The 23,386-nt window shown below is 41.4% G+C and overlaps 2 protein-coding genes across 5 annotated transcripts in view; one reads left to right on the top strand and one right to left on the bottom strand.

Moving 5' to 3' along the window:
• The window catches only part of PTDSS2 (phosphatidylserine synthase 2), a 67,568-nt gene that overhangs the window by 23,164 nt on the left and 21,018 nt on the right, over positions 1-23,386 (bottom strand). For 2 of the 4 annotated variants that reach the window (XR_012159303.1, XM_073347026.1), the window contains exons 3-4: positions 12,901-12,983; positions 4,121-4,188 (exon numbers count right to left, since the gene is read on the bottom strand). Coding sequence is in view for 3 of the 4 variants with exons in the window: in XM_073347026.1 (XP_073203127.1) it covers positions 4,121-4,188; positions 12,901-12,983 (151 nt within the window). In the remaining variant the exon portion in view is untranslated. Of the gene's footprint in view, positions 1-4,120; positions 4,189-12,900; positions 12,984-15,051; positions 15,239-23,386 lie in introns of all 4 variants that reach the window. The other 2 variants (XM_073347028.1, XM_073347027.1) reach the window with 2 other exon arrangements.
• Positions 18,072-23,386, top strand: part of ANO9 (anoctamin 9) — a 79,627-nt gene continuing 74,312 nt past the window's right edge. Inside the window, exon 1 of the mRNA XM_073347021.1 lies at positions 18,072-18,194. The gene's annotated coding sequence lies outside the window, so the exon portion shown is untranslated. The remainder of the gene's footprint in view (positions 18,195-23,386) is intronic.

The raw sequence follows: 23,386 nt of genomic DNA, 5'->3' as shown, positions 1-23,386 counted from the left end.
TGAAGAACAAATATTTCCTAATGGAATCACAAACGTTGTCATAGCCAATGCTTTACACTAGCAGCAACATGATAAATGGGGTAGTGTTTGTTCTGACTGGCTAATGATCAGACAAGTAGGAATCAAACCAGCAAAGTGTAACGGGGGGGGGGGGAAAGAAAATCAAATCTGTGTAACCAAAGTCAGTAACATGTCAAAACAAAAGTAGTCAACTTGCACTAATTTCACATTAACCACAAAGATGTGTTACACAAACGAGCTTGTATCGGCTTTTAGGAGAGTCGGTAATATTGATCTATAGAGAACAGACTAAGGCCAAGAAAAATGTATGTTCAAATATTTACAAGATAAATATTTGGTTTATAATTGAAGGATTGGTCAATAGCTAGTAAACATGTCTTTTGCCATTAGTGGCTGAGCAGGCCTAGAAGATGGCAGGACACAACCAGAGGAAGGAAAAGCAATTATAAACAAACTGCTATCCAAAACAGAAGAACTACAGCAGTATAGCTCAGCAAATGAAATCAAATTGAAGTAATCAAATATTGACAGCACGTTGCAACAATGCTGTCTGGAAAATGTAAGATAACCAGCATGGTGGGGACATAAGAATGAATGGGGACTGACCACTCAGGGATACAAACTACTTAAAAAGGAACAAAAGGAGAAAGGTAAATTTGTCCATGATGTAAAAGGCTCAAGACCCCAACACAAGGGGGCAGACACCTTGTAAGAGACACGAAAGAATGAATTTAGTTAAGATCTAGTAATCAAGTGTCATGTAAACACAGGCAGAAACATTAAGCGTGACACAGTGGACTGGTTCAGTGGGTACTAGTACAAATCTGTTTGGACAAGCCAGTAGAGGTAAGAATTACTGATTGCTCTCTTGCTCCTAAGGCTTCTGCCACTGACTTTTGGGGAGGCAATCAGGCTGAATGAGAGGGAGTGCTATTTGAAGCAGTATGGACCCAGAGGAAACTTTAAATGAACTTCAAAAGTTTCACTAAACATTTAGATCTTGTTTGCAAAGCAGGCATCATGGTCTAATGGAAAGAGAAGATGGGAGCCAAAAACTCCTGAATTCTATGCCCAGTTTTGCCAATAATTCACTGTCACCATGATCAAATCCTTTAACTTTGCCTGATTTTCCCCTCCACTGTGGAAGCCTGTGAAATAGAGCTGTTTATCTACATCATAGCAGTGTTGATAATTAATGTTTTTATATTTTCAAAAGAGTTGTACTTGAGATAAATATTACTAAGATTTCAAGATGAGAAAAAGTCTCTAGTTGTGAAGTGCAATTAATTCAGCATTTAATACCCTAATAGCCTGCAAAATAAGAACCGTAGACTAACAGAGTAAGATCGCAAGTTACAGAAAGTGATCAGAATAGAATGGCTTGTCAGTCTAACATTCCCCTCTGGGCTGAACTATCATCACGTGCATTTCCGGGGGGGAGGGAGGGAGGGGTGTTCAGTTTTTGTGGGTGGGAGGTGTGACACCACACCCCATATTCATCATAGTGGTATGGTTATAATAGGATTATGACATAATTATCAGGCATTTCGCACAAGATACGTCTGGTCAGGTGTCTATGGAAAAGTTATGATTTGCTGAATATGATTACCCTATTCATATGCATATCTCGTTTTTGTATCTGAAGTTATGAATATAGACTACGTATCTGTATTTCAAATCTGCTTACTCTGGAAAACACCCACAGCTAGCCTTTCAGGTACAACAGTGATGAAGCTAGACAGTGCTAATGGCCCACCAACAAAGACAATGGACCATGGAAGAGCTCAGCCTTCCTGTAAACCTTTCAGCCAGCCTGTAAATAATGGCTGCTATGACTCAGCAGGATATTCAAGGGCATGTGACCAGACCACATGACACTGAACTCCATTTTGGTACCTGTATTTTTCCCACAAACTGGACAGGGAACTGAGTTTGGAACAAAGGGTTCCTGCCATATGGAAAAACTATATAAGGCAGGGAGTGACATCATCTCGTGGCCTCCCTACCCACACAGGAGAACTCCTGGAAACACCTGAGGAACAAAGACTGAACTGGGGGAAGTGCTGGTCCTAGGCTAAAGGAATTTCTAGCCTGTGTATGGAAACTTGACTGCCTGTATCAACAGTCAGGGCGAGACATTACCGATTCAAAGCCTATCTAGTATTTTAGGTTTAGTTTGCGTTTTTTTGCTTAAATTTCCTACGTAACCTGCTTTGATCTGTTTGCTATCACTTATTAGTGCAGCGGGGCACAGCGGTTCCCACGGCTCCCAGACTGCATCCTAGGGGCAACAACCTATCACGGGGTGGGGTGGGGGGGATGCAAATTGAATAAGACTGAAAAAATAGATATTCATGATATCAAGCTGGGAGGGGCTGCAAGTATTTTGGAGGATAAGATTAAAACTCAAAATGATCTGAACAAACTGGAGAAATGGTCTGAAGTAAACGGGATGAAATTCAATAAGGACAAATGCAAAGTACTCCACTTAGGAAGAAACAATCAATCAGTTGCACACATACAAAATGGGAAATGACTGCCTAGGAAGCAGTATTGCTAAAAATGATCTGGGGGTCATAGTAGATCACAAGTTAAATATGAATCAACAGTGTAATGCTGTTGCAAAAAAAAAAAAAAGCAAACATAATTCTGGGATGTATTAGCAGGAGTGTTGTAAGCAAGACCCAAGAAGTAATTCTGCTCTACTCTGTACTAATTAGGCTCAAATGGAGTACTGCGTCCAGTTCCGGGTGCCACATTTCAGGGAAGATGTGGACAAATTGGGGAAAGTACAGAAAAGAGCAACAAAAATTATTAAAGGTCTAGAAAATGTGACTTATGAGGGAAGACTGAAAAAATTGGGTGTGTTTAGTCTGGAGAAGAGAAAACAGGGGACATAACAGTTTTCAAGTACATAAAAGGCTGTTATAAGGAGGCGGGAGAAAAATTGTTCTCCTTATCCTCTGATAAGACAAGAAGCAATGGGCTTAAATTGCAGCAAGGGAAGTTTGGACATTAGGAAAAGTTTCCTAACCATCAGGGTGGTCAAGCACCAGAATTAATTGCCTAGGGAGGTTATGGAATCTCCATCACTGGAGATTTTTAAGAGGTTAGACAAACACCTGTCAGGGATGGTCTAGATAATACTCAGTCCTGCCATGAGTGCTGGGGACAGGACTAGATGACCTCTCAAGGTCCCTTCCAGGCCTATGATTCTATGAGTCATCAGCAAATTAATTACATGTGTTGCGGATTGTCTGATGATACATGAATTCCTCTTTCTACTAATGACTTTCCTTTAGTCTCCTTAAGACTTAAAGCACTCACACCTAATTTGCAGTTGCTCCTTACAACAGTAGATGTACATATTAGATATTTTTAATGGAAGAACTATTTCCTTAGCAACTTCCATCCAAGATACACAATGTGCTTCACAAATATTAAGCCTTGTGAGGCAGTTAATTTTCTTGTCAATTTTACAAAGGAGTAAACTGAGACCTAAACATGACTTAAGTCTGTGGTAGTGGAAAAAATAAAAGCAAGGGTATGTCTACACTGAACACTAAGCCCAGGCTCCAATTCAGACCTGCTAGGAGGTGGGGTCAGAGCCCAAGTCCAACTGGGAATCAGGTCTTGAGCTGTGTGAACGCAGCTGTGCGAGCTGCAGACCTGAGTTGTGACGTCTGTGCAGTGCAGAATGGCTGCGTTAGCACAGCTGAGAGACCTGGGTCCACAAATTGTAACCTAGGTTTACAATGCAGCATGCTCAAGCAAGGGCTTGGAAACACTGAGTCTGCCAGCCCAGGTCCCACAGACCTTGACTTAACATGCAGTACAGACATACCCCAAGCGTACTGTCTCCTAGTCATCTGATGCAGCCACCAGAGAACAATGCCTCCCTCCCCACCATCTCTGGCTAAAGGAAGCAGCATCTTGATGAGGCTTTCAACTAGCCTAGGGTTTGTAGTACATGCTATGGAGAAATGGGAAAGGGGTATATTTAAATAGTTTTACCACCTTGCCTCCATACCAGCAAAGAACTTTCATATCCAGAGCAAGACCCCAGTTGTTATTAAGAGTCAATTCTTAAGTTCCTTACCTGGAAGAGTATAAAGATGAGGAAGAGCTCATACACAACGCTGACACAGAGCCAAAACCTCCAATAAGCTACAGAAACAAACAGGAGGTTAGCAAGGCTTCTGGCAAAATCTCAGTTGGCAATTCGTTTATCAGCAGCATGATTAGAAAACACTTTCACACAGAGCACCTGTCAAATATAAAGGGTAGGGTAACCACCTTTCTGTATACAGTGCTATAAAATCCTTCCTGGCCAGAGGCAAAACCCTTTTATCTGTAAAAGGTTAAGAAGCTAAGATAACATCACTGGCACCTGACCCAAAATGACCAATGAGGGGACAAGATACTTTCAAATCTGGAGGGGGGGGATGACAAAGGGTTTGTCTGTCTGTGTGATGCTTTTGCCGGAAACAGATCAGGAATGCAGCCTTACAACTCCTGTTAAATTAGTAAGTAATCTAGCCAGAAATGCATTAGATTTCCTTTTGTTTAATGGCTGGTAAAATAAGCTGTGCTGGATGGAATGTATATTCCTGTTTTTGTGTCTTTTTGTAACTTAAGGTTTTGCTTAGAGGGATTCTCTATGTTTTGAATCTGATTACCCTGTAAGGTATTTACCATCCTGATTTTACAGAGGTGATTCTTTTACCTTTTCTTAATTAAAATTCTTCTTTTAAGAACCTGATTGCTTTTTCATTGTTCTTAAGATCCAAGGGTTTGGGTCTGTGTTCACCTGTACCAGTTGGTGAGGATTCTTATCCAGCCTTCCCCAGGAAAGGGGGTGTAGGGCTTGGGGGGATATTTTGGGGGAAGATGTCTCCAAGTGGGCTCTTTCCCTGTTCTTTGTTTAAAACACTTGGTGGTGGCAGCATACGGTTCAAGGACAAGGCAAAGTTTGTTCCTTGGGGAAGTTTTTAACCTAAGCTGGTAAGAATAAGCTTAGGAGGTCTTTCATGCAGGTCCCCACATCTGTACCCTAGAGTTCAGAGTGGGGAAGGAACCTTGACAGCATCCCTTCTGCTCCCCCACTAAGAAATACTAATGCACAACAGGGAAGTAAGGAGCTCCACCAATAAGCTTCCCAAATTGTGCAAGTCTATTCAGGCAACATTCAAACAGCCCATTAAATCAATCCACTTGCAAAACTTGTGCGATTCCTATTCAGCTCCCAGAGCCATTGATATGCAAGATAATTCTCTTCTACATATTTTCATAGGGGTCCACAAGAATGCATCAGAATTCAGCAAGCTTTTAACACGCATGTTGAAGAGATAAGGCAAAAAAAAAAGCTGAATTACATATCTCTTGCATGACTTTCCCCATGAAAGATTTCTCAAGTTCCCCACCATACTTTATAATGACTCCTTAAAGCAAATCTGTTGCTTATTGAACTAATCCCATCTCCTTCCCCACTGCCTGATGTTACTTGACTCTTCAGCTTTACTTTTTACCCTATGCCTAGTTCAGCTTGGCAGACTTTTTTTGGATACCAAAAATTGGCATCCCATTGCAGTCCCAATTCTTTAAGGTCACTAAGCAATATTGCTGTTTTCATTTTTAGAAGCCTATCTTCCTCTGTGTGGAATGCTGCGTTATCTTAAAGGTGAGCAGATGGCATTTTTCAAAGTTTACTATCAAAACGGTATTACAAGGAGGTTAAGAAAAAGAAAAAAAAGCAAAGGGTTTTACAGTAACTACATGACAAGATCTATAGAGACCACGCAAACTATTGGAAGTTAGCTAACCTGTCTGAGAATGAGGTCTTAACCTCAGACAACATGTTTTTATAAAATATTGTGATGCTGTAGGATGGAAGATGTCCATTTGTATCATTGTTGCTACCACTGTTATACAAAGCATATCGTGTAAGGTGTCAATGGAAAGGTTACAATCTGTCAAGTATGATTATCCTAGTTAAATCCATGTATCACCACTCTATCTCAAGTTCTGAATATTGGCTATGTATTTGCATTTCAAATGGGTTTGTTCTTTAAGGTACTTTACAACTACTCTTGCCAGCCCATTGTGAATGGACTATTCAAGCTTGATGGGCCATTAAGAATCAACTCTCCAGATTGCTGTCTGAGGCATCCTCAGGAAGAGCTAAGAGCCAATGGCCACCACTGTGATTCAGCAAAACATGTAAGGGTATGTGATGTGGACATGTGAACCCTGACTCCATCTTTGCCAGTATCTTTCCATACACAAGGTCTATAAGCATTGTTTGGGACAGTAACTTTCCATGCACATGGCAGGGGATATAAAAGAAACCCAAGTTATCTCCGTTTTGCCTCATTTCTCCTCCAATTCTCTGGGCTGCCAACTAAAAGGAGTATTTTGAACAATGGGCTGAGGATCTTCCAATCTTTGGACATGACCAGAGACTTTTTACAAGCTAGCAGATTATTCCATCACTGCTACAAAGCTGATTTAAGGACTTTGCAATCATTTGTAAGTATATGATTTAGCCATTTATAGTCCATTCTTTTCTTAATAAACTCTTAGTTTACTAAGAATTAGCTGACAGCATGATATTTGGGTAAGATCTGAAATATATACTGACCTAGGGGTAAGTGTCTGATCCTTGGGGATTGGTAGAACCTGACATAGTGAATTGGGTTTTCAGTAACCTCTCACTACATTATATCAGTTTGTCTGGAAGGGAACAAAGTACTGGAATGCCTAAAGAGACTGCATTTGGCTCCTTGTTAACCGATGTGGTGTTACAGAAGCTCGTTACTAGTTTGATCAATATAATTATAGAATAAACCACCAGGTTTTGGGATGTGCCTGCCCTGTTTCTTGAAGTCTGCCCTTAGGGTGGAACTCTCAATGTGGTCCATTCTAGGCACCTGGTCACAACTGTTCCTTTGTGTTCCACCCCCCTGGTGTCCCTTCCACCAATAGTCACCTTCCCACAACCAGTATGAGGTTGAGTCCCATCCAAGCAAAAAAGTACACAAATAAAAGACAGGTTTCAGAGTAGCAGCCATGTTGGTCTGTATTCGCAAAAAGAAAAGGAGTACTTGTGGCACCTTAGAGACTAACAAATTTATTTGAGGATAAGCTTTCGTGAGCTACAGCTCACTTCATCGGATGCATTCAGCGGAACATACAGTGGGGAGATTTATATACATAGAGAACATGAAACAATGGGTGTTCACTCTCCTTACAGTGTGTATGGTAACACCCATTGTTTCATGTTCTCTATGTATATAAATCTCCCCACTGTATGTTCCGCTGAATGCATCCGATGAAGTGAGCTGTAGCTCACGAAAGCTTATCCTCAAATAAATTTGTTAGTCTCTAAGGTGCCACAAGTACTCCTTTTCTTTTTACAAATAAAAGAGTATCTTTGGCACTTCTGGCTCCCTGCTCTGCCAATCCCACCTCTGACTTCAAATCCTTAACACTCCAACAATAGGCCCTTCTGCCTCCCATGGATCCAACCTTTGTGGGTCTCCGGGCCACCTCTCAGGACCTGGATCCTATCGTAATTCATCCCTCTTTTCTCAACATCTACACAAGTGAAATTTAGGAGACAGAAATGGGGCACAAAGAGATTGATGCCCCAAACTGTTTTTATTACATGTTTGTATAGTGCCTAGCACAATGGGATCCTGGTCCATGATTAGGGCTCCTAGGTGTCATTGCAATACAAATAATAAAATCAAAACCCTGGATTGGAATGTCAACTCCCTCCAATGAGCAGAGCCAGACAGTGGAGGGATAGCTCAGTGGTTTGAACATTGGCCTGCTAAACCCAGGGTTGTGAGTTCAATCCTTGAGGGGGCCATTTAGGGATCTGGGGCAAAAATTGGGGATTGGTCCTGCTTTGAGCAGGGAGTTGGACTAGATGACCTCCTGAGGTCCCTTCCAACCCTGATATTCTATGATTCTAACCTAAACACTTGGGAGCTTGCAATCTGTATGTGAACTCTCCCATATGTCAAGAGTTTAGATTAGGAGCATTAGAAAGTTCCATGCTGTGAACTATGATTCAGAGTTTTGGCTCAGCCCACCTCTATGGTGAAGCATCCATTAGAGGAGATAAACACCTCAGGGTAAACTCCAAGTAGTATGTGACCAATTCATCTAACCATGTCCACTGGTTTACATAATGGGGAGCAGTTTAAAGAACTTTTGATTTGGGATCAGATAAGACCCATGTCCTCCAATCAGTAATCATTCCTGGGAGATTTTCTTGATAGCTGTTTATACAATGTGCCAGCTCTCTCAAGAAGCCTACCTGTCCAGGGCTACACCTGGATATTTGGCCTGACTGGTTCTGGGCAAACAGGATTCTCTACAAGAGAATCAGCATTCAAATGGTCAAGTGGAAAGAATTAGCTGTTGTGTGTCTGAGACATCATTTCCTCAACTTCCACTAGTTTTTTGCATGGTTAGTCCTTAGTTCTAGTGAAGACAGGTAAACAATATTACAAATCAGACATTAAAAACCCTATGTAAAAAGGAAACCAGGAGGAACTTTGACACAAGTACACACATTTTGTATAAGAGTTGCTCATCAGTGCTTCACTGGACAATGATTGGATTTTTAGAAGAACACACGCTATTATTTTAAACAGGATTACATGTACTTTGCAAATCAATAAGGAAAAAATATCAAATATTAGTCCTGTTTTTTAAGACTGAATTGAGCAAAGAAAATCTATCACAGGGCTAAAAAAAGTTTCTTTTCTAACAGACTGCTCCTAACACCATCTTAAAAATAGCTTCAGATGTGAGAGGTTGTGATCATTTTCAGCAAAACTGCCAAATAAATCTCATCAGGATGGCCTACTTTGCACGTCAGGGACAAACAGCAACTCTGATCTGGATAACGGAGTTCAGAGCTTCTACTTTGTAAATTCCAAACTCAGACTGAAGATTAACTTTGGTAGTTTTATTTGCAAGTTTATTAATTTAGAGAGAAAATATGTTCTTGGAATAACCAGCTAAGAAGAAAGCACGCCACAGAAGTAGTGCATACAGATTACCAAACTACCATTTTAATAATGATCACAGGATTTGTCCAAAATTATTCATGTTGCTCTTTTTCCTCAGTCACGCAACACTATGAGAACAACCTTATTAGAGCATCTTCCCTCAAGGAAAAACACTAACATGCAATGTAACTTGTGCAGTGCACGTTACTTTGTTCTTGCTTATTATTGCTAGTTCTCCTTCAACAGCTGTCGGTGTCCCGTCACTAGTCTGACATTACCAAACGTGATAGCCCTTGGGAAAGGAATAGAGTACCAGAGGTCTATCAAATTTGTGTTTCTGTGCATTAGTAAGCAAGATCAATTCCAGGATAGTTTTTGTGAGGGCTACATCAACAGTTGGCTCCCTTCAATTAATGCCTTCAAATGCTTTCAAGTTAGAAGACTCTCAGATTGAAAGATACCAATTGCAAGTTTTATTCAAAGCACAAAAGCTTTTTGCCTCAAGCACCTAGACTATAAATACCACCCGACCCAATATGGAGTCAATGTTTTGTCAGAAGCTAGATTTGGATTTTGCTAAATGGGGAGTCTAGGGGAGGGAGATGCTAGTGGAACCAGTCAGGTTACTGTTTTTAAGCTATTTGACAGATCTGTGAAGTATTAAAGGAAGCCTCCTACCTCTTTTTTCCTTCAGTTAATATACATCTCCTGTGAAGACCAGCATAAACCCCTCATGCCCAAGTCAGAAAGTGAGAAATGTCTGGACTGTGATTACTAAGTATGGTTTCCCTTATGGAGTGTCTGCTTCAAGTCCTCATCATACCAATTACAGCTAGACAGCTCTTTGTAAGATTGGTATACAACTAACTCAAAGCCCATACTCATTAGTTATCAAGTGAGATCCTGCAGGGGTCTGTCCTGGGTCCAGTACTATTCAATATTTTCATTAATGACTTGGATAAAGGAGGGGAGAGCATGCTTATAAAATTTACTGATGACACCGGGAGTGCTACCCACTTTGGAAGACAGGATTAGAATTAAAAATGACCTGGACAAATTGAAGGTCAAGACAAAAAAAGCAACAAGATGAAATTTAGTAAAGACAAGTGCAAAGTACTACATTTAGGAAGGAAAAATCAAATGCACAGCTACTAAATGGGGAATAACGGGCTATGTGGTAGTACTGTTGAAAAGGATTTGCGGGTTATAGCAGATCATAAATTGAACATGAGTGAACAATGTGATGTAGTTGCAGGAGAGGCTAATATTCTGGGGTGCATTAACAGGAGTGTCCTATGTAAGACATGGAAGGTAACTGTTCCGCTCCACTCAGCGCTGGTGAGGTCTCAGCTGGAGTAAGTACTGTGTCCCGTTCTAGGAACTTTAAGAAACCGATGGATAAAGTAGAGAGAGAGTGTCCAGAGGAGAGCAACAAAAATGATAAATGGTTTAGAAAACCAGACCGATGTGGAAAGGTTAACAAAGGAAAGAGTCACAGCTATCTACCTTTCCCAGACCTGAAGTAGAGTGCTGTGGAGCTCAAAAGCTTGTCGCTCTCACCAACAGAACTTGCTCCAATAAAATATATTACCTCACCCACCTTGTCTCTCTAATATCCTGGGACAGACACGGCCACACCACCACTGCAAACAGAATACTGAAGAGTTTCATCAATGAGACACTGGGTTACAAGATAACCAGATTTGGGGGAAACGATCTATTAGCAAGATTTAAAACAAAACCTATAAAGGAAGCAGTATGTACCAGCACAACATGCTGTAGCTCTATTGGGATTATGAGACACTTCTCCAGGGATAACAGAACCATGAAGTGGGGGTCACTAAAGACTCATTTTCTCATTTACACCCCACCAATAAACTTACCCTTCCACATCCCCCAGTGTATACGCTCTGGTTACAAAGAGCTCCCTGGAGGACTGCAACACCATGCACCTCCATGCCGGCAAGAGCCTCCCCATCCACGAGAAGGCTGGAGGTTAACACGCTCTCCTCCTAAAGGAACACTCAGTTACCTCCAGCAGGCCCTAGAATTCACGCTCTGCTGGGGAACTAGCCTAGAACAAGATAACCACTCATTCATAAAATGGTCCTTTTTATCTCCTCTAAGCGCATCAGGAGGCAGCCTATTTTTGAAATCCAGATATGAGTGTAAACATTTAATGCAACTAAGATGTTAACACATTCAGGTTACAATACTATAACATGTTTTTAGACAGACCACTTGGAGAAGGAACATGCATGGAGAAAAGAACGCTCAACAGCTCTAGTAAAACTAGCTCTAGCTGAGAGCATAAAAGCTTCTTTGTGATATGCAGAGCATAATCTGTGTAAATTATGCTACTCAGGCCTTGACTTTGAGCGTGTGCTCCCTGGGCTGTTGAACAATTAGTCTGGATTTTAGTATGACCATTGTTCAAAGGATGAAATTCACATAGAAGCTTCCTTAACCACCCTGTTTCATAGATCTTTCACCAGAATCAAAACTACAAGCTTCCGTATAAAATTCTCCCGCTTTCAACAGTCTATAGTTTATAAAAGGTAGAAGATATTTCTAGATGCTTTAGAGCTGAAAACTGTATGGAGCATATGTCCAAGAACATCTCTGAAGTCCTTAAAGGCAACAAGGTCTTTCATAAACAGAATAAAAAAATAAAGAATTGCCATGTAGTAGGCTGCCTAGAAAGTGGCGTTTTAAACTTAAAACAGTTCAAGTTTACTGCTGTATTTCTTCAATTGTCTCTTTGCAGAAGACAACCTTCAACTTTAGGTCTCCAAGGTTTCTTTTTAATCTGCCTACCATTTCTTGGAAAAACAGGATTACCAACATGAAAGGTTAGGATGAAATAATGAGAAATGCTTCGGTTACAGTTTTCTCTAAGTGATCGCAGAACTTGGGGCCTATACTCAAGTTTAATATGCAAGTCTATATAACGGTCCCCATTCTTATAAACCATCATTACCAAAACATAAAGACAGCCAGGAAAAAGAATCAGCAGCAAGAAGTTTGATTACTTCTACAGTTCACCAGACTCAACACATAGAAGTTTTATGTTGCTGTTTTATAAAGACTCCCTGAAGTCTTACAGCACAAACTTAATCAATGGGGCAGAAATCTTGCACACAAAGTAGAATAAAGGCCCTCTTGTAATTTGTCAGATTACTTGTAACAGCGGTTCCATAACCAAGTGAGTTGTTTACATCTGTGTCAATTAAGGAGCAGAAGTCCAGTCCAGTTACATTCCAAAATGGAATTGTATAGGTAAGGTGGAGCTGAGGTTTAAGGAATGATTTGATTAGCTTCTCCAAACTGGGGACCATGTGAGCCTTTTTGCTAGCAATATGAAATGCAGACCAGGGACAGCTGGGTAAATCCCATACAATTAGCTGATTTAAAAAAAGCAGATTGCATGCATAATATGTACTGTTTAGAGTAATTGTTATTCCCCTGGGTTAGGGGGCTGTTTTCAGACAACAGAAAGAGGGAATGTTTAGGGCTGCTATCTGACAAGGATCTCAAATTCCTTTTAAGTGTCCAAATGATAAATAGGGGAAGTAGTCTTGGAAATACCTGTTGGATAAATGAGAGATCTTGCACTATAAGGCAGAAACTGTGGGTTTAAGATTACCGGTTGTATGTATGTTATGTAGTTGTATCACAATGTTAATGAACTTACATTGCATATAAAGGAAGTGTGCTATAAAACAAAAGTTATGAATGCTAACATTTACATCCAATTATATAAACTTAGAGGCTATTTATGAAATGGTAAAATTACTTCTACAGAGTTAGCAATTTATTAGACACTTGGAAAAAGTTAAATGATTTAAATTACCTGGATGAGGTCTTGAAAATGGTCCATCTTTAGCTTGAGTGACTCCAAAACATAAGAAAACTAAGATACTGGCAACAATACCTCTGAAAATAAAGAACAAACTACTCAATATATATTTGCTTCACCAACCCACTCCAAAAAAGAAAATCATGACAAAAAGAATCTGTTTAAATTCTTAAATGTCTAGAACATCTTGTCTCTTTATACTAGTGTAATTTCCATAGATGAGTTATAACTTCCAGTGAGATGCGTGTTTCATCTTTTGCAGTTTTTGTTATAGGAGAAACTGGTACGAACCCGTATATTTAGGTTTTCTAACAGTGCATAATACCTTTCATTATAAAAGATTCACGACCTTTTCTGAAAAGCTCTTAAAACCTCCATAGTTTAAAGGTCTTCGAAATTCAGCAGGGAGAAAGTCCCTGGGCTAGAGAATTGTTTTCTTTGTCCCATTAAATTCCATTCAGGTTTTGCTGAGCTATAAATGGTTGAAAATAACCATTTCCCTTCTCACTTGTGTTGTCTAGGAATATGTTAGCCGAAAATCACTGAACATGAATATTCCAAGACCATGCCCATGCAGCAGCCAAATCAGCAACAGACACTGCACTGGAACACCAGGAAACTGCTGCAGCAGCCACTCTGGGGGTTGGGGAAGAGAACCAGGCCAGGCTTCCCCTGACTACCCCATAGACCTGGCATCTAGTCTTAGTGCCCCAATCCCACCTCCCAGACACCAGCTTTCTCCTGCTACCAGCTAGTGTTCGTCTTGTAGTTCAGGTGGTAGACATTTGTGCTCCAACGTGAAGGTTCAGTTTCAAACTCTGCTGATTATTTATGATGGGAGATGGCTACAGTTGTAAAGAACAGAATTTGTTTTTAAAGACTAGGGAACTGCATGCAGGAAGTATTAGAAGGACGTTCTTTAGATTGCAAATGCTTCAAAAGTTAGGAAATACCAGATTTAAGATTGCTTGTGCTTTGAAAAAAGATGTGAAGATTCACTAAATGGTCAAATTGAGACTCCAGTGTAACCTTTCGTAATGCTTGTATTCTTGCCTATCCAGGCTTCCTAATATATTTCTTCTACAACGTAAATTAAATACAAGCCTGCTTTTTTAATTAAAAAGAATGAATGACAACTATAACACCAGACTCCCTGTCTCACCTACCATCCTTGTAACAGATGGCACACCATGCTGATCCAGTACTCAGATCTCTGAACATGAAGTGACTCATGGGCATGGACAAGGGGTCTGAGGCAAGGCTGTTTGTGAAATTTTCACTAAATTTATTTGAAGACCTGCAAATCTATTACAACTTCAAGATACTGGTATCTGTGGAACTTTAACTTATTCCCAAACTTTCAACTCTTGTACATTTAATATTGTTTGAGTGCAACTTGTGTAAGTTTCACCTCATGTAGCAGCCTTAACTTAAAATGCTGTTCTCCTTGAAACTATGGAATAATGGCACCTTCTCCCTCTTCACCTGTTGCCCCAAATGGTTAAAACGAAAAACCACCTGAAGAGCTAGAGGTCTGCCCGTTTTGTACTAGAATGCTAATATCCTCAAGAGTTACCATCTGTGCAGGATGGTGTATTTATCTGAAGGTATTAGAGAACTTGTTTTTTGAGAGAAAAAATTAGATGTAATTATCTATTGGCTTGTCACCTTACGTCTATCTACCTAGGAATATGTCCTGGTGCTGAGGACATCAGCAACAGATACAACGGGTATTGAAAGATTTTTAACTACTTTAAAGTAAATGGGAGGAAATAGTTTAATGCCATCACAGAAAGCATGATCAAGACCTGGTGAAAGCACTTTAAATACTCTGTGCACACAACTTGTTACTGAGTTCAGGCAGTTTTTAAAAACAGAAGTAGCTCGGGTAGGCTGAGGTTTATTAATCAATTGCTATCACATGATCTAAGGATGGAATATTTGCTTAGGCAGAGTTCCAATTTGGGCTGAAGCAGTGGTAAAAGGACTAGAATTGTAAGCTCTAGCACAAGTTGAAAAGTAGACATTTTAGAAAATGCATTTGGACGTTTAGCACAGCTTTGATACATTATAACAACTAATATAATTGCCAGTTTGTGATTTTGCTCAAGAATTACTGAAAGTTCCACACTACAAAATAAGTACCTTAAAACATTGCTTCAACAGGATAGTCAAAGTTGTGGCTCTGGCTTTTCCCAATATAAAGCCTACAAAGAGGCTGGTTTTGTTTGTGGGAGATGGGGAATTATTTGAGGCTGGTCCTGCTTCTATATTCAGGCATTTGGTTACCGGCCAGCATCCTGTCCACACGTGATTGAACTCTGTATGAAAACTACATAAATAATGTACTAATATAGTTTAAAAAGTTAGTATGCATGAGGCAGCCATATTTAGCTGTTTTTCAGTAATAAAATATTTTTCAATCATGGCTCCTTCAGAAGAGCAGCTGGGGCCCAAGAATTCGGATTGACTACTAGCAAGTCTTGTCTTAATGTTGGTTGTTTTTTTTTTTTTTTTTAAAAAGGCAATGTGTTTAAATGGCTAAGGATGGAAGTTTTACCATAAAAACGAATAATGACAACCAAGTTTTAGCAGGATTAATTGACAGTCTTCAAGGTGTTGATAAATGCATTGACACAACAAGTATATATTAGGGTTACACAGTAAAATTAGCTAATAAATGAAACTGTTGACACAGCAGATAGGTTCCACCAAGCTTTCCAAAAGGTGAAGAAAGCAATTACAATTTGTAGCTATTCTCAAAGAATGTAATTAGATTCTTTGTGTATTTGATTTGTTCCCTCCCCCCACCCCCCGCATTTGAAATTATGAAGCTGGCATGTACATCCTTAACAGTACCTACATTTACATCTAAAATGCTTGCTCTATACTTTTTGTATTATGTACCAATACAAATTTCTTAAATTTATCATCATTTTGCTTAGCCCTGAGCTAAGAGCCCCAAGGCACCATCTTAAGTTTCCATCATGTCATATTATCCTGAATCAATCTCCAAGGGAACCTGCAGTTATACACATTTACATCTATTCTAAAAAACCTAACAGTAGTATCAGCTGGAAATTAATGAAGTAAGTTGAATTTTTGATAATTCCCTTCTGTTTTTAATTAGCTAAAAGGAAGTTATGCAACACCAGCATTTTCCCAAAAACACTCATGTGGCAAAACCACCATCATTCTTCCCAGTGGTGAGATTTATTTTTCAGTTGCCACCATGCTTCGGCCTAATGAGGCAGCCTGAAACCTTCAAGGATATCCCAAGTTTTCACCCGTCTGCATAGTGTCCTTCTGGCTTGTCCTGGAATGAACAAAGGGCTTTACGGGTCTGTTGCACTCTCAGTCCCATAGTTGGCTTTGAGAGGCATGGCTAATGTATCTATTTTCTTGGACAGGTAGGCTCAGCCAGGCAGGATCCAAGTGTGGAGGGGTTTAGTGTAGGGGAATCCAGGTGTTGGGTGAGAGGGTTGTGTGTGGGACAATCTGGGTGCAGGAGGCTCAGACGGGGGTCCAGGTGGGGGTGAGGGAAGAGAATCTGGATGCACGTGGACTTGTTGTGGGGTTTCAGGTGCAGAGGCAGTGGGTCTCTGTAGAGAGGTCCAGGTGAAGGTGGTTGAGGCTCAGCAGGGGGGTCGGGGGGGACGACGACTTGGCAGGCAGGTTCAGGGTGCTGAGGGAGTGGGGCTTGGTGGGGTGGGGGGGGGTCTGGATGCAGTTGGTTGGGGCTCAGTGGGATTGGGTTCAGGCATGGGGGCCTCATCAGGGTGATCCAGGTGCATAGGGGATAGGGCTCATCAGGGTGGAAGTTTGAGTGTGGGGGGCTTAATGGGGGAGTCTGGGTGCAGGGGCTTGGTGGGGGGGGGTCCAGATGCAGGGGGAGGGCCAAGTGCAGGGAGCATTCAGATGCACAGGCGTTGGACATACAGAGGGAGTAGCTCCCAGTATAGTGACCCTTCCCACCCATGCTGAGGATCAATGGAGGCAGGAATCGGGGGGAGGAGAGGGATGCAGAGCTGGGGGAGGTTTCTGGGGGTGGGTCTGACCTGGCCCTGGCCACTCCACGCAAGGGAAGTCTTCTGTGCCTCCTCTCCACCCCCAGCCGGAATTGGCTGCTGAGCCTGGCACAGGTTAGGAGCCACTGGCAGGGACGTCCCCAGCCCTGGGGTGTGGGGTGTAAGGCTTGGCAGGGTTCAGGTTCTGGATGCAAGGCCCAGTGGTGGAGTCTTGGTATGGGGGCGGGGCCAGATGCACTGGGGTTGGGCGGACAAGGGTGGGTCTGACCCAGCATCGGTCGGGGCATCCCCAGCCCACCCCTTGCAGGGATTTACCTCTCCACCGGCTACTCTGGGCACCCAAAACCAAGCACCTGCACTGCTGAGGAGAGGCATATGACCGCTCTCGCAGGTTCACTTTGCTTACCTATCAGAAAATCATTTTTCTGCTGGGAGGCAAAGCAATCTGCAGGTGACATGAATTCTGCGTGAGCAGTGGCACAGAATGCCCCCAGACTTAATGTCAGTACGACCTTGTCTGCATTATGCGCTTTTCAGGAAAAGTCTCCCCTGCTGGCAACATAAGTGCAGCTCCTCTGGTGATAGCAATGATGGCATGACAAGGCACTAGTTGACGCTGGCATTTTAAGCACCCACTGTGAGTAGAGTTTGAAGAAAGAGTAGTTAAAGTATTAGGGATTATCTATCTGCAACCTTGCTTGTTCTAGCATACCCACTGTCGCTACAATGGGTGGACCTGCACTTGTACGGGGAGACGGCAGCAAACCAGTAAAGTGCCAGAAACCACTATTCGTATTGCTAAAAGCAGCCAAGTCAGCAGGCTGTAAGTTAGCCATGCAGCAGCCTCTGCTTGACCAAGGCAGGAGGGGAGGGAGTTTTGGGTGCCACAGAAAGGGCAGCATGACCCAGTGTCCTTCCTGATAAGAACTCCGTTGAAGTTGCTGATTCTGCTCTTCTAAAAGGTATGTGCCCCTCAGGAATGTCTATTAGGGCCTCAAGGCTGCACACTCTGGAAAAACCCACACCTGGTTAATCAATAATCAGAAGGAACATTTTGCTTGACCATTGAAACGGCTTGCTTAACACGTTTTCTTTAAGGGATATGTCATTCTATTATTAATGTATAAATAAGGGGGGAAAAACGAGTGAGGTAGTTGGACTCTTCTGGACTCTCCCTCTGGATACAGCTTGCCATCCCCACCGGCAGACGAAAGATTTGGCCACCAGAAACCTGCCACTCAAGAGCCACACTCAGCTTTGGTAATTATCAAGGGTTGGGGGTGTTTTACTAACCTGTTATGGACGTGTGTATAAGTGCTTGAGATTAAGTAAAGTTTAGTTTTAAGTGAAAGCACTCTTGTGTTATCCTGTTTGTGCCAGCCATCTATCGGTTGGATGGCCATGTCTCACCTGATTTATTTCCTGACACCACCTCACATAGAGTAAAAGTTACCAAGAGTTTTAGGTTGAAAGAACCACAGGTAACACACTAGCGTCCATAACAGCAGGATTTTTTACTGGGGAGGGGAGCAGAGAAAGAGGCTAACAGAGTCAAAAAGGGCCAACAGGAACTCCCCCCTCATCGTGAGAAACGTATGTGGTAATTTGTTAGTCACCTTTTCAGCTTCCAGTCTGAATAAATGTGTTTCTAGAAAAGCAAAAATGGACATGGATAGTCCTCAGAGGTTCTAATCTATAAAATCACACAACTTCCACTATGCCAAAAGTCTGTCCTAGATCTGCAAGCTTTGGAACTGTACCAAGATGTGTCACATTGCAAAACTCAAATAATTCTTCTCTAAAGAGATACTTGTCCTGTCTCAACTCCCTCATTAGGCACTCAAAATGTACCACTTGTCAAGTGAGATTAATCTGCTGCAGGACTTACATGAATAAAGTGTCCCTCATCACTGATAAGAAATTTCAGCACAGTCCTTTGGTTAGCAAGATAACACTTGAAAATTTCCAACATTTGAGATATACATGCTATCGGATATTACATCAGATTATAACACCATAGCTCTGTGCAGGAAGTCTAATGAACAGTGATTGTTTATAAAGCTATGTTTACCCATGAAATGTTTAATAGCCTAAAAGATCTTTTTTTCTTTACTGATCCTTAAGTGTTCCACAGCAGAAACTGGTGTTCAATTGCCAGCAGACAAAGTACACATATAGGATGACTATGTGCTCCGATTGTTGTGTTATGATTGCTATATGCCCTCAGTAGTTGTGGATGGCAAAATGTCTTACCAGCTGGTGGAAACCTGTGCTGACCTGCTGCGCTCATTCATTTACTGGTTGTATTCTGATCACAATTTAAACAAACACAATATCAATCACCAAAAATGCAAGTGATTTATAGCCCAACCTCTATTTCCAGTCTCAGCTCCTCCCACAGGAGCAGGGTTGCTAACCAGCACAAAGTGATGTGAAGAGAATGCACTAGATAAAATTTCAGCCATAGCAAAGAGCTCTTTTGGCTGCTTGTTTTGTTTTTGTTCCCTTTTTAAAAAGAACAAAAACAAAACAAACACGGAACTATTATACCGATCACAATAGCACACTGACTGAAAAGAGCACTAGAAATTAGGGTTTTAGCTGCGTTGGGCTTATGACTACTAGCAGCCACTCTCTTCATTATTATCTGCTCCACAAAGATTCCTTCATAAGCATTTTCCCTGTACGGATGACGGAGTTCCATTATGCTGATGGTTGCACATGTTTGAAAGAAGGAAACTGCAACATAAACTGAAGGTTGCCGTCTAAGTTCACCTCCACTAATAGTGTCCAGATTCTGAAAGTCACTGCTGCAGGTACTGCAAAGTTTCTTATTTGTTTTCTAAGTCACGGAACAGACAGCGCAGAGATCGAGTTCAAGATGTCCCAGCAGAACTCCTGAGTAGGGTGCCCAACATTGTATTTAAAAATATAAGGGACTGTTTTCTTAGCACCCCCACCCCACAATATTATTAAATATCAATAAAATAATAAATAATAAGCAGCAGGACTCACCTACATTTACCAGTGGCATTTCTTGCTGCTTTTTGCAGCACTCGGCAACTCACGATCTTTTACAGAGATGAAAAAATAAGGTCCGACCCTTGTAATAAGGGACTGATAGCAACCGTACTCCTGGGGCACATAAGTACCTTCTGCATAGTCAAGCATAAAAAATATATCCACCTCTAGGGTTCACATTTACAGTGCAACTTATTCACTCCATCAGCTATTTCTGCCACCACATGAATGAGTGTGACCTGAGTGACTAGTCTTACCCAGAATTCGACAGCCTGAAGGTTCCTAGCATCTACTGATACAGTTGTCCCCGTATGGACAGCAATGCTATCTTGCAAGGCAATAAAGCATACAGTTCTTGGAGTTATAGTTTCACACTGAGTCCCTTAAGGATGACAACAAATCTGGCTGTAAGCAAGTTGAGCCTAAGCTTCATGGCTCTGCCTCTCAATCTCTCCTAGAGTTTCAGCTCCCATTATATCTGAAGCATAAAGACTATTCAGGTCTGAACTCAGAACTTACTAAAATATCTGCAGATTCATTCCTCCACTAAGCTATAGAAAAACCAGGTGTATGAACAAGATGTTTAAGAACTTTTCTCCTTAATATTTATACATCTTTAAATCAAAGGCACAAGTCTAATTTACTACAGGTAGTAGACCGTGTTAGTTTAGCAGCCTTTATTTTCTGAAAACTTAAAATAAATGAGGACTAAGACAAATTTTACTCACAAGTTAGAGTACTGATCCTAGTTTTCATTTGTGAATAAAAGATAAGAAACTTATTAGCACATGCAACAGTACGGTATGGTGCTGAATGGGCTTAGAACCAAACTAGGAAGTGATTTGCAGGTCAGGATAGAGGTACGTTTGTAAATTTTAAACAGCACTTGTCCAAAAACAGGCCTCAAACGTACTTTTGAGAACATAAAAGATTATTTCCTTACTTCTCTTAACTTGAGAAAAAAGGATGGGACCTCTGTTGGGAGGTGCCAGGTTGAGAGCCTTGAAGATTCATGTCTGCTTTTGGGTCAAAAGACAAGTGCAAGTTCTCTGCAACAGCTTATCAAACTGGCTCAAAGCTGACTGTTTTGGAGGGCTAAAAGTAGTTCAGAATCAATATTCATTTAGGCTCAGTCCCCTTTCAGAATCTACCTAATGGAGTGCCAGCTGTGATGGTGTTTGTGATGTTGGCCCTCTAAACAGTCATCAGAAAATAACTAATCTTGGCCACTACTGTCTTGGTCTAAGTTTGAGCCAGTGATGTTAAGGTAAATAGCCCTGTACCCAATTATCAATGGCTAGTCATTCAGTTTCCTTTCAGTGCTAAATGATTGGGAAGTGATAAATGTACATAAATAAATGTACACAAATCAGATGTCAAGAATTATAACATCCATAAACCAGTTGGAGAACACTTCAATCTCTCTGGTCACGCGATTACAGACATGAAAGTCGCTATTTTACAACAAAAAAACTTCAAATCCAGACTCCAGCGAGAAACTGTGGAATTGGAATTAATTTGCAAAATTTGATACAATTAACTTAGGCTTGAATAGAGACTGGGAGTGGCTAAGTCATTATGCAAGGTAACCTATTTCCCCTTGTTTTTTCCTACCCCCCCTGCCCCCCCCTCCTCAGACGTTCTTGTTAAACCCTGGATTTGTGCTGGAAATGGTCCACCTTGATTATCATACACACTGTAAGGAGAGTGGTCACTTTAGATAAGCTATTACCAGCAGGAGAGTGGGGTGGGAGGAGGTATTTTTTCATGCTTTGTGTGTATATAAAAAGATCTTCTGCACTTTCCACAGTATGCATCCGATGAAGTGAGCTGTAGCTCACGAAAGCTTATGCTCAAATAAATTGGTTAGTCTCTAAGGTGCCACAAGTACTCCTTTTCTTTTTGCAAATTGCACACTACATACCTGAAAGCCTTGGTGGAGGTCTTAAAGGGGAGACAGAATGCCATTTGTTGCTTTTAAATAGGGTGTCAATCTTACTTCACCATCCTAAATTCCTTTTCTAGCTGTACTCCTGCTGTTTCACCAGATTGAGCATTTAGATATGGCTCTTGCCCAGGGTAGATATTTTCATGATGCAAGTGAAGGAGAAATATTAAGGTTGCTCATTTATTTTACTTTTTGCCTGTTTTTACAATCTCACATTTCCCACAAACTTGCAGCAGGGGAATAGGGAGGAAACATGTCTTGCACTAGCCCTCCCTCTTGTAGCGTTCGTATTCCAATTACCAATTCCATTTCCCATTACTTATTTCCCCCAATATCCATTTCTGGCAACCCTTAAGGAGTGTAAGCCCAGTATGGAAATACAGTAACTCCTCACTTAACGTCACCTTGGTTAACATTGTTTTGTTGTTGCCTCACTGATCAGTTAGAGAACATGCTCATTTAAAGTTGTGCAATGCTGCCTTATAACATTTGGCAACCGCCTGCTTTGCCTACTGCTTGCAGAAAGAGCAGCCCGTTGAAGCTAGTGGTGGGGGCTAGGAACCAGGGTGGACCGGCAGCCCCGCCCCCCTCCATCAGCTCCCCTAAGTTCCCTGCATGGCAGGGGACAGGACAGGACTCAGGAGGTAGGAAGCTTGCTGGCAGCAACTGTTGTCTCAACTTGCTGATCTACTTAAAAAGGCAGTGTCCTTAGAGTGGAGTCAACATACTTAAAAGGGGCAATGCAATAGCCTCACACTCACACAGTCCCATCCCCCGCACCTGGCACTTTCAAAAGTGGAGGGAATGGTGTGCTCCAGTGGGATACCGAGGGATCATCACATTCAATTTCCGCAGGGAATGTTTGCAGCCACTGCCATGCACCTACTGTGTCTCCTCCTTCCATTCGTGCTGCCTTGTAGAGTGTGAGGCTATATTAACAACATGTTAAGTTAACCCTTGAGGGCTCAGCCAAGTGTTAGTTCAGCATTTAGCAGCAAGGCATTCCCTGAGAAATATCCAACCCTCTGACTCCACCACCTCAACCAAGCTTCACAGTTGTCATTGCTATGTACAGTATTAAATTGTTTGTTTAAAACTTATATACATACACGTCTTATCTGGTGAAAAAAAATTTCCCTGGAACCTAACACACCCCCCTTTACATTATTTCTTATGGGGAAATTGGATTCGCTTAACATCATTTCACTTAAAGTAGCATTTTTCAGGAACATAACTACAACATTACGTGGGGACTTACTGTACCAGTATTGATGGCAACAAGCTTCTCCAGAGGCAAGGTCATCCTGGCCATCTGACTTTTCAGATGACAAACAGGTTTTGTGAAAAGTTTTACTAGTGAAAATAATGTTTCTACCACAGAAAGATAGATCCAGAAGAGCTACTGAAACTTGTGTCATCTAACAGACACACTAGATATCAAAATGACTAGTTATACCAGGGTGATAGGGTTCATAATTATTTA

Source organism: Lepidochelys kempii, chromosome 6, assembly GCF_965140265.1.
Source record: "Lepidochelys kempii isolate rLepKem1 chromosome 6, rLepKem1.hap2, whole genome shotgun sequence".
Taxonomy (NCBI): Eukaryota; Metazoa; Chordata; order Testudines; family Cheloniidae; genus Lepidochelys; species Lepidochelys kempii.
This window is presented reverse-complemented; position numbering and strand designations above follow the sequence as displayed.